At 44.9% G+C, this 13,132-nt stretch overlaps 1 protein-coding gene across 1 annotated transcript in view; it reads left to right on the top strand.

Annotated features, from left to right (window-relative positions):
• The first annotated feature begins 289 nt into the window (after window positions 1–289).
• The window catches only part of LOC122180811 (collagen alpha-1(VII) chain-like), a 45,379-nt gene continuing 32,536 nt past the window's right edge, over window positions 290–13,132 (top strand). Inside the window, exons 1-11 of the mRNA XM_042872726.1 lie at window positions 290–356; window positions 3,283–3,463; window positions 3,911–4,070; window positions 4,436–4,529; window positions 5,641–5,814; window positions 6,686–6,846; window positions 7,919–8,048; window positions 9,475–9,591; window positions 10,062–10,217; window positions 10,682–10,798; window positions 12,692–12,838. Of these exons, the coding sequence (XP_042728660.1) occupies window positions 290–356; window positions 3,283–3,463; window positions 3,911–4,070; window positions 4,436–4,529; window positions 5,641–5,814; window positions 6,686–6,846; window positions 7,919–8,048; window positions 9,475–9,591; window positions 10,062–10,217; window positions 10,682–10,798; window positions 12,692–12,838 (1,504 nt within the window). The remainder of the gene's footprint in view (window positions 357–3,282; window positions 3,464–3,910; window positions 4,071–4,435; window positions 4,530–5,640; window positions 5,815–6,685; window positions 6,847–7,918; window positions 8,049–9,474; window positions 9,592–10,061; window positions 10,218–10,681; window positions 10,799–12,691; window positions 12,839–13,132) is intronic.

Genomic DNA, 13,132 nt, shown 5'->3' with positions numbered 1-13,132 from the left:
GCCTGAAGAAGGGTGCTGTCAGAGAAAGACGCTGGGAAAACAAAGCAGAGCTCTCCCCTGTAGCCAGCCTCAGCAAAGTGATTAGGAAATTTAAGGAGTTTAAGGCTGATTCCCTAAGTCAAGATGAACCTTGGTAGATGGAAGAAGGCTTCCCTTACTACTGCAAGCAGGTAGGAGCATCTCATTCAGATGGCATGTTTTAAAGCCTCTTCTCTCCTGCAGATGAATGAATTTCCAGGCTGGGTGTTGACTCCAGGAACTGTGTGGCCTCTTCCCAAGGGAAAAGAAAATGTATGCCAAGATCCTTGCCCTGGCAGTAGCCATGGCACATTACAGAGCCATGGCTGTTCACGAAGGTATGTGGTAAGAGGGTGAATGTGACCCCTGGGGGTGGTGATGACACACTGAGGAGAAAAAAGTGTTTTCCAAGCAACTGTTTTTGCTAATGCGAGTATGGGGTGCAGCTGTAGTGCTGGTTCCTTTGACTTTTTCATTAGGGATCTTCTTTTTGGTTGGGAGTGGCTGGCCAACAGTGATCTCTGAAAGCTGGTACAAGCCACCAACAAGAGGACATGAGGCAGAAGATCTCAAAGTAGCCTTGAAACCTCCTGTTGCTCCCTAGAGTTAAGGCTGAGCACCCCGATCTAGCTGTAGACATCCCTGTTCATTGCAAGGGAGTTGGAATAGCTGATCTTAATAGTCCCTTCCAACTCAAGTGATTCTATGATAACATTGTCCTACCTCCTCACTGGCTCCCCAATGTCTGTGCAAACCCACAGAGTTTTTGATGAGGAATAACCAGATCTGAAAGACAGGAGCCAAAGGGATCCTGGAGAAGAGCTTCAAACACTTACAGCATAATCAAGCCCACGTCTCTGTAGCTTCAGGGTCCTGTGGGAAGAGATGGCTCCTTGCAAGCTCCCAGGAGTGCTGTGGGCTCAGTATGAAACAGTGGGGCCCTTCTCTTTGAATCCTTCTGCAGGAACAAGCCCTCAAGCTGTGAAAGTGTAAATTCACCTGGAGTAAATTCAGTGCATTCAACAAGGAGTTAATGGAAGCTTTGGCATCAAAGGCAAAATTAACTTGATTAAGTTCCTGTCCGTCAATTAAGCCAATATACTCAACTATAATGCTATTTAATTTGAAGCTGGGAACAGTGCAATAAATCAATGTTTACAGATGTCTCTGGCAAACCTGTGATTGATGAAACGTGGTAATTTTGGAGGTGCATGGAAAATTTCAAATAAAATCATATTCCCTGGTGATTAATATAGCTGTCTGTGTTGGTATTTTCTCCAGAAGGTACCAATTCAAATATGCTTCACATAACATGTTTCCAGTGACAGCTTCAGATACACCTGATCCAAGTAGTGAATGCATTTGGGTTTCATTGCCAAGCCAGCCCCCTCCGGCTTAGTGTCTCACAGAATGAGCTCTGGTTGCCCCTTTGTAGAGAACAGGGCACCAACCTTCTCTTTTTAATCCCATGGAACTCCTGCAGCTCACCGTTGTCTTTCTCCTCGTTATCCCTGAATGCAAACAAGGGTGGGAGCATTTTGTAGGGTGAGCAAGACTCCCATGGACAAGTCATGGATGGAGGATTCTCTCTGGGGTTTTGGGATGTAGAGGTAGATAGCCCTCTGATATCAACAGCATTTTGAGCCAGATTTCCAGATTGGTTACAAAGACGCAGATCTTCCAGGAAATTTCTGTACACAGAACCCCAAGATGTGGGTGATTCTGGGAAAGATTTTGGAAAGTGTTCTCAGTCTTGTTCAGCTTTTGTTGGGGTTTTCTCGTGATAACACAGGTTATGAATAACATGGAAAGCTGTGAGGAAGCCAAGGATTGGCGTTGCTTTCTCTCAGTCTTCTGGGATAGAAGGGACATCAAGGTCCAGGCTTTGGGAGAGAGGGGTTGATCCAAAAATAAGCTTATGGTGATTTGCTGTTAATGGCTGAGCTGCCTCCAAGACAACCCTGACATTTCAGCTGAAAGGCACTTATGGAGAAAGGAAAGGAGATCTTAAAAAGGAGCTCTAGAAAGGAAAATTGGAATAATTATCTGCCATTTTTGTCAGGGGAAAGTACTTTGTATTTCCAGTTGGATAAGTTAAACCAAAAAGAGCCAGTCATTTTTTTTTTTTCTGTAGTAAACAGAACTGTTAAGTTGTAAAGAGCTCAGCATCAGGAGGCACAATGAAAAATGAAGAAATGAAAAACCCTGGGCAATAAAGAGCTGTGGACAGATATCTGTTTGCAGCCAGCAAATGATGCTCTTTTCCTGCTGTGTGGCCAAAGGGATTGATCAGGGACAAGTAGAAATGAAAGAGAGCACAAAACCTGCATCCTTCTAATCTCTACAGGAAACCTGCTCTTAGGAATGGGGTAAAACTTGGGTAAATTGGAGAGGATGAGCTAAAATGGGCTTTCTATAGTGAAAGAGTGAGAAAAATCCACCTAGCACTTCACCCCAGGAAATGCTCCAACCTGGATGAGTGTGGGTTGGGTCCCCAGCTGAAAGTCAAGGCAGTGAATGAAGTCCAAAGCATCAGTGAAACAAAATGAAAAAAAAAAAAGTGAAGAGGTTGACCCCAGTCCTGCTGTGGAAGCCTTCCTCCAGCAGTCAGAATGCTCCACTTTTTAGCAGGCCAACAGTAATAGCTCAGCATCTATCTGCAAAAGAGAGAAATGCCAAAGAAAATAGACATTTTGAATTTCCCTTTTAAAGCAGTCTTTAATTTAAGCATCCCTAAAAGTCACCAGATTTGTGTCCATGAAATGTATTTATTGAATGCCTAAAGAAAGTGAAATTAAATTTAAAACAACTGAACAGTTGATGTTCTTTAAACAGATTTTCTCATACACCTGTCTGTTCCCTGCCAGCTGCCATTGGTTAGTTCTGGCTTGTACAGAAAAAACACTCAAATTGCTCATTCCTTGCAAATGACTTTTTTTCTGTGCTGGAAGTTTAGCAAGAGGAGTACATTGCAGATCTGAATGCATGGGGTGTCCCAGGCTCTCTGCATGCAAGTCTAGAAGATGTTCTTTTAGGTGGCCCTACAGGTGCATTGGATGACTTACATTGCCTCTGGTTATAAGATGATGAGGGTCTCTCTCTTAGCTGTAACATTTCAGGTGTTCACATGAAGGGTTTCTTTCCTGGCTGCCGCAATGTGTGGTGAGATCATAGAGTCATACAATGTCCCAAGTTGGAAGGGATGCATAAGGATCATTGAGTCCAACTCATGAGATGGGCTTTTCTGCCCTTCTTCTCCTTCAGTGTGCAGGACAGCAGAGGTGGCCGATGTCCTGTTCCTCGTGGGGCAATCCCAGGGTGCAGAGAGAGAGAGCTCCCGACTGCTCAAGGACTTCATCAGCAGCGTGGCCCGCTCCTTTGAGAATGTGGTGATGGGCAAAGGAGGCATCCGGCTGGCAGTGGCACTCTATGGAGAGAAACCAAGGTGGGTCAGTGCATCCTCTACCACCAGCACACAGGTTCCTATAGCCCTACAGCTCTAGATGGGGACAATTTTTGCTAAGAAACTATTTCTCTTAATAAAGGGCTCTTGCTACTTGGTTGAACCGCTGCAAGAGCAAAGCAAGAGTTCAACCCCTAACAAGGTCAGGAAAGTACAGAGACATTTGGCCATGGGGAACTTTTCCCAGATAGGGAGGGTGATACTTAATGCAGACAGAAGAAACTCCCTGCTCTCTAATCTTAGATAATGTTTTAAGATAGAAGGCTCCCCTGACCATTGTAAAGAGGATTCTGACTACCTACAAACCTTGTGTAACCATCTAAGTGTCAACCCCACTGTTGGCCATTACCATTAATGTTGCATCCTTGCTGTAATAACAACATTTTCTTGCCCTTTATTCACCCATATTCCCCCATTTCTCATTCCCAGGATGTGTATTGAACTGACAGACTATGTGACCATCGAAGAAATGCTGGTGGCAATTCAGGAAATTTCAATCAAAGGCAATAGCTTGAAAGTGGGGTCTGCCCTGGCATTTGCAGCTCATGCCATGTCTCGCCCAGATACACTGCGAGAGGATGCAGCAAAGGTAAGCAGCCTTCTTCTACCATTGCTCTGATGTAACACTCAGTAGGGATCAGAGTTCTGATGTTTCACCCAGGCATGAATGAGCCAGTTGGGTTGCATTCACCCTGTTTTTTGTTTTTGTTTTTGAGGTTCCTCACTTATGAGCTCATTCAGGTTCAGGTCTGAGGCAGAAAGAGAGGCAAGCCCAGATTTTCAAAGGACTGATTGAATTATCTCTCAAGTATCTGTGTTTTAATTCCTTCCTTAATCATGTGGGTTAAATCTCAACCGAGATCTGAGACGTTGGTTTGGAGATCCTACAGTTGACTCTTTGAACTCCTCATATTGTGCTCTCTCATTCTCTAGCCCTGATTCCAATTCTTTTAGGTAGTTGTTTTGATCACAAGTGGGAAATCCAGTGATTTGGTTGAAGACAAAGCCCAAGTCCTGCAGGATGCAGGAGTGACCGTGTTTGCTGTAGGTACGTATGGACATAGAATCATAGAATTGTTTGAGTTGGAAGGAACCTTCAAAGATCCAGCTACCCTACAATGAACAGAGATATTTACAACTAGATTCTACACATGCTAAGCTACCAAATACATTGTGCACAAACACTGTACACAATCTACACACCAGGGAAGGCTGCAGATGTATAACAGCACCTACCTCCAAACACTGCATCCGTCCCCTGGCACAGCTACTAGCAACTACTGCATGAACAGGAAAATCACATCTGCACTGTGCTTGGATTTTGTTGTTGTCGATTGCTGATTTATTCAGTTGATATCTGTGGTTTTGCATCTGTCAAAACGACTTGCAAATTCAGGAGGAGTTCAATAAATAGTTCCATTAAAGTCAAAATGTTTTGATGCGGCATTTTCAAAAATGAAATGTTTTGGGTTTTTTTTTTTTTCACATTTGAAGGTTTCTCTTAACGGGATTTAGAGACTGACTTTAGCTGTGTTAAGTTGTCCATCAGAATAATTCTATATGCATGGAAAAATTTTAACCCCTTTCCAAAAGCCAAATACAGCCACTTATTACAAGTCAAACCCTTCTCTTTGCCAAGCTGTTTGGGGAGAAAAAAGAGTTGGTGGTGTTTTATTGTGGAGAGCAGCTAGGTTAATTTGGACCAATGGAAGCACAAAATTATGGTTGATTTTTTTATTATTTTTAATATTATTATTATTATTTTTTAATTCAGCCACTGGAAAACCCAAAAAATTTCACACAGCCTCTTCAAACTCTCTTTGTCTGATTGTCTGTCAGAAGGACAGAAATGCCTCTGTGTTTAATGGGGAAAATGAAGGCAGATCCTACCCTCCTCCCTTTCACTGTCCACCCAAAGCATCCCATTAGCGGCCAGGTCCCCTTGGGCAGTCTCTAATATGCCTCTGAAAACAAACTTGGCTTCTTTTCCCTTGTGCAAGAGGCCACACCTGCTCCACAATCCCCCACCCAGATTTTGGCTCCATTCCATTCCAGTACATTTGTCCCATTCATTCTTCAAAGACTTTTACTAATGCTTGACCTCCTCCACTGCGAGTCTCTGGGGTCCTCCTTTCTCTTTTCTTTTTTTCTTCCTATAGGAATTAAAGATGCTGACAAGCATGAACTGAACAAAATAGCTTCGGAACCCACAGCAGAGCATGTGATTTATGTTGATGACTTTCACCTGCTCCACAATGCAGCCCAAAAACTCTCACGAAGGCTCTGTTTCACTGCCTCAGAGCCCCCACGGCCCATCAAACAACCTGTGCAAGGTTTGTTGGGGTTCTCCTTTTATCCCACCCCAAACAGGCAATTCCTATTCCATACATGTGCCAACCACACCATGGAGATGGGTCTCCCATATTCTCATTCATCTCAGGGGAACTCTATGTGTTGGCTGAGCCTGGAGGAGCAACCAGCTCAGTGGAGCATCTGTTGCTCAGGAGCAGTGGTCCTATGCATTTTGCTTGTTGTCCGCATTACCATGGTTAGTCTCAGGTTGGATATTAGGAAAAATTTCTTCTCCGAAAGAGTGGTAATGCATTGGAACAGGCTGCCTAGGGAGGTGGTGGAGTCACTGTCCCTGGAGGCATTCAAGAAACATGGAGATGTGGCACTGAAGATACAGTTCAGTGGACATGGTGGTGATGAGTTGATGGTTGGACTGGATGATCTTTGTTGTCTTTTCAACCTTGATGATTCTGTGATACCAGATGCTGAAGTTCTTACTGTCTTTTCGACAGGAGAGTAGCAATATTTTGGCGCAGTAGTTCTGCACCTTGGGATTTTCATGATGGGCTTATCATGGTGAACTGTGATGGCATAGTCTTGGGTATAATTTTCATCCTTACGAAGATGCGGAGCAGATAAAAAGATCCCAATAGAGATCTAGATCTCTCCCAAAAGATGCAGATGTCCAAGCCCAGAGGTGGTGGCAATGAGTTCTTATTGTTCTCTTGGAACCCAAAAACGATGAGTTAAAAAAGCTTAGAGCAGAGCTTGGGAGAAATTTGTGGATAAAGTCCAACACCAAATTCTTTCTCTGCACTGAATATTCTGACTCCCCCAGTGAAAGACCTTCACGCATCCAACACCAGTGCCATCGTGGCCCAAACAAAAGACCCTTCTTATCTTCTTTTGCAGCTGAGAAGATCATCGGCCCCCGGGATCTGCGTGTCAGTGATCACAGCCACAGCTCACTGAGGTTCACGTGGATGCCAGCTACAGGGAGGGTGATGGGGTACCGTGTCCATGTGTATCCCTTGTTGCCTTCAGGACAGCCAGTTTTGGAGGATCAGCAGCAGGTAGGGTTGCATTCCCTTGTTGTAGAGCCCCAGTTGTGCTCACAGTGTTGGAGATTAATCCTCTCCCGAGGCTGTTGATGGCACAGTCCAGGTGGGAGATGGCACTGTGTCACTCAGCCATCCAGGTCATGGCTGAGTGCATCCCAATAAATTGCTGAAACTGCTTTTTCGAAGTGAAGGTCTATAGGGGACCATCAAATTTGCAGATGTGTTGATTGTTTGTGCATGATGGCATTACTATGAGAGTGAGGCACGGAAGGAAGAAAGGAAGGAGAATATGACACAAGCTGTCATTAACTCTGTTGGGATGGATAAGAACAAGTCAATGGGAACCACTCCTTTCTTTCCCTACTTCTGTGACATGACCTCTCAAATAAGTCCACAGCAGCTCCTATTCCTCTTGTTGCCATCCTTAAATCTTGGTAGGGTTTCTGCACTTTTTTTTTTCCCATATCTTTGTGAGAAGGATGATGCTGTGTACCAGCTCACTCTGGGACAGCTTGGTCACTGAACAAAGCAGGACTGAAGGATAGAAAATGTATGCCTGAAAGCTTTCATTTCTAATAATAGAACAAACCTATGAAAGCATAAAATATTAAAGTTAAGATTATTAATTGTATTAATTATTCAGATTGCATTTAACAAGAATGATCATCCTTGACTGCTTCAGAATCTCATAAGAACATCATAAAAACACAGAAGTTATGTTTATTTCTTTCGCCCTCAGGCTATATTGAAATTTCCCTATATGAGCTTCAAAGAAACTCTCTTTGTCAAAAATAGTGGGTTTTCCTCCATTTTCTTTAAGGTGAGGATTGGGGACCCTCACCATTGTGAATGTTCTTGTTTTCATGGAGTTTCTACTGCATGCGATCCAGCTTTGGTATCATCCCGTGTTAGTGACATGTCCCTTGAGAGCCTGGGTATCTTTCAAGGATTGCAGTGCACTGATCCTGCTCATGGAAGCACCTTGCACTAGAAGAGAAGCCTTGTGCTTCTAAACTGCTGTGAATGTGGGAATCTTCTACCCTCACAGAGATGTAATGATAACTCTCATCCGCCTGTGTGACAGATTTTGGTGGATGGTGACAAATGCACTGTGCTGGTGACTGATCTGAAACCCAACACCAAGTACGTCTTCACAGTGAGAGCCATCTATACACATGCCCTCGGAGAGTCAGCAGCAGTCAAGGGGAAAACCAGTGAGTGTCTCTTCTGAAACCATTCCATCTTCTTGTTCATGTGGGCACAGGAAAAGAAACCACCTCAGTATCATACACCCAAGGAGTGGGGGATGTAGGAGTAGGAGAAACATCTATAGAAACATCCCTGGTGTGGAGTGAAGCACCATGAGCAGATGCAGAGTAACCCAACCATGTACCATGTGCCATGTGTACAGCCCATTGGATAGCTCATCTCATGTGCCGTGATGTGGAATTTGATGAATCCAGGCTGGGATTCAGTTACTGTAACTCTAATGTACATAGGATGAAAGAAGCTTCTGGAGACCATGTGTTTAGAAACATGAGTTTTATGGAGAGATGTACGTTCTAAATATCTTGGTTTGGAAGCAGATGGACCAAAAACTTTGGGTTGGCATTGTGTACTACTTAGAATTTCACTTCACTTAAGGAGAACACCAAGGGAGCAAGATCACGGCCCTTAGGAAATGTCCTAAGTAGTGATCTCTGTCCCGTGAAATGATCTAGATATCTCCTGGATTACAGTCAGCCATGCCACATTCCTTTGCTGTCATATTGCTGGCTGTAACAATGAAGTTCTTGGAAACAAAAAAGTAAATGGACTCTTGGTCAAGCCCTGGACTGTAAGACATTGGGTCAGAAGTGACAAATTCAGCAAGTTTTGACCCAGAAATCTCTGCACTACTTTCAGATGATGTAAAGGCTAAAGGAGTACAGTAGTTGTACTCCTCCCTCTGTTTTGCATGAAGAACCAAGCCTGCTTTGCCCAGGGGGTTTTGAAAATAATGATTCCTTTTTCCTTCTCTTTTACTTCTTCTCCCTATCTCCGCAATGTCTAAATTGTTTGTCTTCTTGAGGGAAGATCTCTGACAGGATGAATAAATAAAGAGCCTCAATAAGGTTGACTCATATGTACTTGCCACAAATAAGATGGAATGGCTCTATGGGTTGGGATAAAGTCATTTGATCTCTTCTCTTATTATCCCCAACGTGAAGGCAGAGGCAGGAGCTATAAATCTGCCTGCCATGGCTGGCTGGATCGAAATGGGCTCCTCTTTCTAAGAGTCGCATCCATAGGTACAAGTAACATTTGATTCATGTGCTCTTGCTCAGCCTGCCTGAAACCACTGCAGAGTTTTCTCTGCTCAGGAGACAATGCCCTGTGGGTAGATACTTCACAGTTTCCAACACCATTCAAAGAGGAAGCCCCCAGGCACTCTGTCATGGGGTTTTTATGCTCATTTTTCAAGTGGACAAGGCTGTGATCAAGGGAAGAGTTTACTTTTGAGGATATGGCTGATAGAATAGGGAGAAATGTTGCTGCTCGCTGTTTTGTCTCTTTGTCTTTGAAGTCAAAAGCTTTTCCAGGTGTCTTTGATGTGGCTCTCTATTAAAGCACTGTTCCATCAATTTTTGTACCCCATAGCACCAGTGCCTCCAGTCACTAATTTCCGTGTGATTGAAGAAGGACTTTTTAGCTTGAAGGTTGCTTGGACTCCTCCCCTGGGCAAGCTGGAAGGCTACAAAGTCTACATCCCTGGACGTGAGTTTGGTTTCCTTGGAGCTTGCTTTGAAAAGAGCAGTGACCCGAGAGCAGAAAAGGTGCCTTTTCATCCAAGAAAAGAGTGATATCACTCGAGAATAAAGCCGAGTTAGTTTTTCCAGTCAGTATAGTTCCTCTAGAATGAAAGACAAGAATCTTTTGAAGGAAGAGATAGGGATGATGGTGCGGATGCATTATACTGTTCGCTCTACCACCCTGGATATTTTTCATAAGTGCCTTCTTTGGTGTGCATGTGGGATGAGTTCAAGCCTTTGGTATAGCCAACATTCACTTCTGTGTGATTTGCGGGGCTGGGGACAGCACAGATGCATCAAGTCTTAACTACAGATCTGAGGGTTAGCAAAATTTCAAAGGCATGCTCTTTGCTGTTGCCTTGAGTACATTGCAATGGGGTGTAGACTTTAGGCAGTGGGAAGGCTTCACCATCACTCTTCTCCTTGGTTTTTCAGCCAACAGACCTGGAATGACCTACGAGTGGGTTCTGCAGGGTGATGTCTCCTCCCATGTGCTAGATAACTTGCAGGAGGATAGAGAGTACAGCATCAGCATCTATGCAGTGTACCCCCAGGGTCCAAGCCAGCCTGTGACTGCCATGGGGAGAACATGTAAGAGGTTTGACTCCTTGACTCCTTCTTGCTTTGGGCACTGCATTCACGCCCTTTGCTGTTGATAAGCACCCCACCATTGGGCATGTGGCAAGTGTGCACCAAAAGAGCATTGCTCAACAGGTCCTTCCTAAGTCCATCCTTGAGCCATGCTCTTCCCTCATCACATGCATGGGATGTGGCCACACCACACCAGTCAAGAGGAAAGGAAGGAGATCTGTTATGTGCCCATGCTGCAGAAAGCAAGCAATGTTGCCCGTGAAGGATCAGTTCTGAAAAGCAATGGCCATAGGTTTAGGTTTTCTCATCACTATTTTCATAAGATGCTTTCTTCCTTCCAGGCAAAGACAGAGCCCTCGGAAATCCCTCTCCAATCAGTGGAGACAACAGCACAAGGAGGGCAGCCAACAAAGTCCTCTGTTGGTCAGTATGCACTTTGAAATATTTGTTCCCTGTCCTTCCAGTGAAGCCCCTGCCTGTGAGGAGCATCTTGCTGCAGAATGAGACCACTGATACACTCCAGATGCGGTGGAGCTCTGTCCGGGGAGCAACGGGCTACAGGCTCACCTGGACATCAACAGGTAAAAGCATGGGAACAGGGTGCAAGCATTGGTGGACAGGGAGGTGGGGAGGCACTAGAAGCACTGACCAGTTTTCTGCTGAGCATGCAACAACTGGCAAAGGCTAGCTGTAGGTCTCCTTGTTCACTGCAGGGCAGTTGGACTAGATGAGCCTTAAAGGTCCCTTCCAACTCAAATGATTCCCAGGTTTTTTGGGTCTGTTGCACCAAGACCTGACTTAATCTGCCAGCATCCTATATTGTACCCTCTTTCTCAGGCAGATTTTTGTGTTTGAAGACAGATCTGCATTTGCAGCTGGAGCCTCTCCATGCTTTGAGCCCAAACATAGCTTCATTGCTGGTGTGGGGGAGCAGGAGTTAGAAATTCAGGCTTGATGGCATATTTTAGCCTTGAGAGATGGATGATTCTGTGGTTCAAAGATGAGATGTGTGTCAGGACACCTGGACTCCATCACAGACTTTGAAAAAAACCAGCATTCCTTCCTATGGCTTATGAAATAAGAAGAGATTTCTCACTGGAGATGGAGGGGATTAGATGGAGAACAGCTCTAAGGTAATCAGAAGGGAAAAATCTTTCCAGGGAAGGTATAACATTGCTTTTATTGCTTTGTAAAGAATGGTTCTCTATAAAAAGAAATCCAAGCACACCCCAAAACTGCTTTTTATCCAGTCTTTGATTTATAAGCTAAATAGAGCACCCTCAGCCTTCCACCTCTTCTGAAGGGGAATGAGCAAGATGTGTTCAGCCAAAGTGTGATCACATCACTTCTGTGCTGGGTTTATTGTATATGAGCAGATCTTTCACTCAATACCAGCTCACCCCAAATCCAGGGGTGACAAAAATCCCACCATCACCACTGTTCTCCCTCACTCCATCCCATTCCAGGTCATGCATTACAGTGGTGCTGGGATCAGTGCTGACCGTCTCCGTTCAGCCATCCCGAGTGCTGGAGGATGTTGATTTTTCCTCTTTAACAGAGAATAGACAAAAACAAACCAACTCCTTATAACCGTCCATAGTGTATGGGTTGGGAGAGGGGGATGGGGCGTAGGGTGCTGATGGAAGCAGAAAATGGGGACATGGCACCCTCCAGTGACCAAACTGGAAATGGCATCCCTCCGCTCACCCCTCCCTCAGTCCCATCGTGTTGCCAGCATCTCTCTGCTACTCCGAAAACGAGCTGCGACCGGCAGGGATTAGGTATTAACTCTTCTCTGTTCATGCCTCCCTCTAGAATGATGCTGAGAAGTTCCGCTGAGAGTATTCTAGTCTGTAGCAGGGATACAAAACCAATGGAGAATATGTCTTTTGTGCCATTTCATCTCCCATGTCCAGCAGGGAAGGAAGGATGGCTCCAACACTAAGTCACCCAGGGCTGGACAGAGTGTGGACCCTGTTAGAGGACTGCTCTGAGCCCCATATACATTCATTTGGAACAGGCTGCCCAGGGAGCTGATGGAGTCACCATTCCTTGAGTTGTTCAAGAAAAGGGTAGATGTGGCAATGAGGGACATGGCATAGTGGATATGGTGGGGATGGGTGTGCAGTTGGACTTGATGATCTGAGTGATCTTTTCCAATCTTAATGATTTTATGATTTTTCTGTCGCTACCTGATTTCTTTGATCTGAAAAGCCCCAAACCACCTTGATCTGTTGGTGACTTTTGGGTGGTGTGGGTTATTTCCATCATCTCCTCAACAAAGACTTGTGTTTATTGTGCCCTGTCCCTACTGTCCTTGGTTTGAGGACCTCATGGGCACAGGTGCAAGCTAGGAGGACAAATGCCATTCAATCTCATGCAACCATATAATCCTCAAGTGATCGTTTGTAGGATCCCAGCTGGGTGGTCCTCCTTGGCCTGACCTATTCATCAACCATCATTTCCATTTGCAGATGGCAGCATCCAGGATGTGAACCTCAGCAGCACCTACAGCTACTACATGATCCAAGGGCTGCAGCCTGGCACAGAATACACTGTCACCATCAACCCCATCTTTGGAGATGTTGAGGGGCCAGTGGTGAGCAGAAAAGCAACCACAGGTGTGTGCCCCACAATAGCAGTATAGGCAGGGGAAGAAGTCCAAGAGGACATAGATTGGGGTGAGACTGTGCTGGCATCACCAAGTTGGTGTCATTTGTGGTCACCATCTAGCCTGTTACCTGATGTAAAGAGCAGCTGTGGATGTGTGACACCTGGGGACATCGTTTGGTGGGTGTCATGGCAATGGGTTGATGGTTGGACTTGATATTAGAGGTCTTTTCCAACCTCAGTGGTTCTATCCTATCCTATCCTATCCTATCCTATCCTATCCTATCCTATCCTATCCTATCCTA

The sequence above is a fragment of the Lagopus leucura genome, unplaced genomic scaffold (genome assembly GCF_019238085.1).
Source record: "Lagopus leucura isolate 7727_CA_CO unplaced genomic scaffold, USGS_WTPT01 Super-Scaffold_100008, whole genome shotgun sequence".
Lineage (NCBI taxonomy): Eukaryota > Metazoa > Chordata > Aves > Galliformes > Phasianidae > Lagopus > Lagopus leucura.
The sequence above is the reverse complement of the archived record's forward strand: the minus strand, read 5'-3'. Positions and strand labels throughout refer to the sequence as shown.